The sequence below is a fragment of the Atheta coriaria genome, unplaced genomic scaffold (assembly GCF_025399875.1).
Source record: "Atheta coriaria isolate IRGN ID8LTWV9N9 unplaced genomic scaffold, Caltech_Dcor_3.1 scaffold2285_size1449, whole genome shotgun sequence".
In the NCBI taxonomy this organism is placed as follows: Eukaryota; Metazoa; Arthropoda; class Insecta; order Coleoptera; family Staphylinidae; genus Dalotia; species Dalotia coriaria.
Genome location: NW_027050215.1, coordinates 1 through 1,449, shown reverse-complemented (window position 1 = coordinate 1,449; position 1,449 = coordinate 1). Strand labels below are relative to the sequence as shown.

At 34.4% G+C, this 1,449-nt stretch overlaps 1 protein-coding gene across 1 annotated transcript; it reads left to right on the top strand.

Moving 5' to 3' along the window:
• Nucleotides 1-300: 300 nt before the first annotated feature.
• Nucleotides 301-1,089, top strand: LOC135803101 (small ribosomal subunit protein uS10m-like; the record flags this gene model as incomplete). The annotated part of the gene is made up of 3 exons (XM_065316721.1): nt 301-403; nt 461-714; nt 777-1,089. Coding segments are annotated over 3 exons (598 nt in total), but the record flags the coding sequence as incomplete, so codon positions are not given.
• Nucleotides 1,090-1,449: the final 360 nt, after the last annotated feature.

The following is a 1,449-nucleotide window of genomic DNA, read 5'->3' as shown; positions in this document are numbered from 1 at the left end:
TTGGAAGATTTTGATGTTTGATGTTGATTTGCTGCACGTCTATACTTAATTTCGACTTGTCATGCAAATGTGTGTGTGTGTGTAAGTTGTCGGCGGAGAGGTTTAAACTGTTGAACGGAATTCGGAAGACTATTAAGTGGATCACTTTTACTCCCCATGGCCCATTTACTATTCTAGCATACATAGGATGCTTACTTTGTTGATAACGATACAACATTCAGTTAAATAAATGTGAATGCAATGCAAATTTACGAGTTTCAAAACTCTTTCTGACTATAAACTAATTTAAATTAATTTTAGATGCAATCAAGTTTCTAAATACCCGGTATATGCGCGTTTATACCCCCTGTATACATTCACGCATTTCACGAACATAACCAAAGATTTCATAACATCCAAAATGGTAAAACACGAATATTTCTATTTCTTGACGAGATTAATAACTCATATTTTATTGTAGAACATTAGAAGAGTTTTCTCCACAATCGTAAATGATACATTTGCATTAAGAAATAATTTCACGCGCCTTTCCAATGCATTCAGTACACAAACCTCACCTGAGACTGCTAGTCAACCAACTCCCAATACCTCGGAACTGGATAAACTTTATAAAATAGTGGAATTGGAAATGAAAGGCAATGATCCAGCGGTTTTAGACAGCTATGCAAAGTTTGCCACTACAGCTGGCAAGCACTTTGAATTAGAAACAAAAACGTAAGATATTTTAATCAAAAATAATTTATAAATATACCTATTTATTATAATCTGACTTTCAGATGGAAATTGAGGAAACCTAAGCATGAACGTTTTACAATGTATAAATCAGTACACATTTATAAGAAGCACAAGAGTCAGTATGAGCTGAGGACTTACTTCTCATTTGTACAATTTAAATACTTGACTGGATCAACATGTGACACTCTGGTAGAGTATTTGCAAAGGAATTTGCCTGAAGGTGTAGCATTGAAGACATCTAAGATTGAACTTCAGAAATTACCTGATTATTTGGAGTCTTAGGATTGTAGGTAATTAAAACTAGGTATGATATATGGTAGAGTGTTTATTATTAAACATGAGTTTCAAGTAAAACTTGCAAAAAATGTTTTATTTCATATTGTTACACTGTAAAGTGTACGCCATTTATAATACTTGCTTATAAAATCCATCACAGGATGGCGCTGCGTATTCTTAAAGTTTATTTTACTCTACGGGGTGTTTTATTCCTTCACATTTTGAAGAAACGCATTATAGTCGTGAAAAAAGGGGAATTAGAACAGTAATCGGTTAATTTATTATGAAATCGATTTTTACAACCGCTCCACCTACAACCAATTAGTTGCGAACGACTTTCGGGACTTAATATGAACGGATCGATGGGAATTTTCCGCGATGCGCGCATTCTAAAAATATAGACGCGTGATGCCAACAGCGGCGGCATGCCGTGTATTT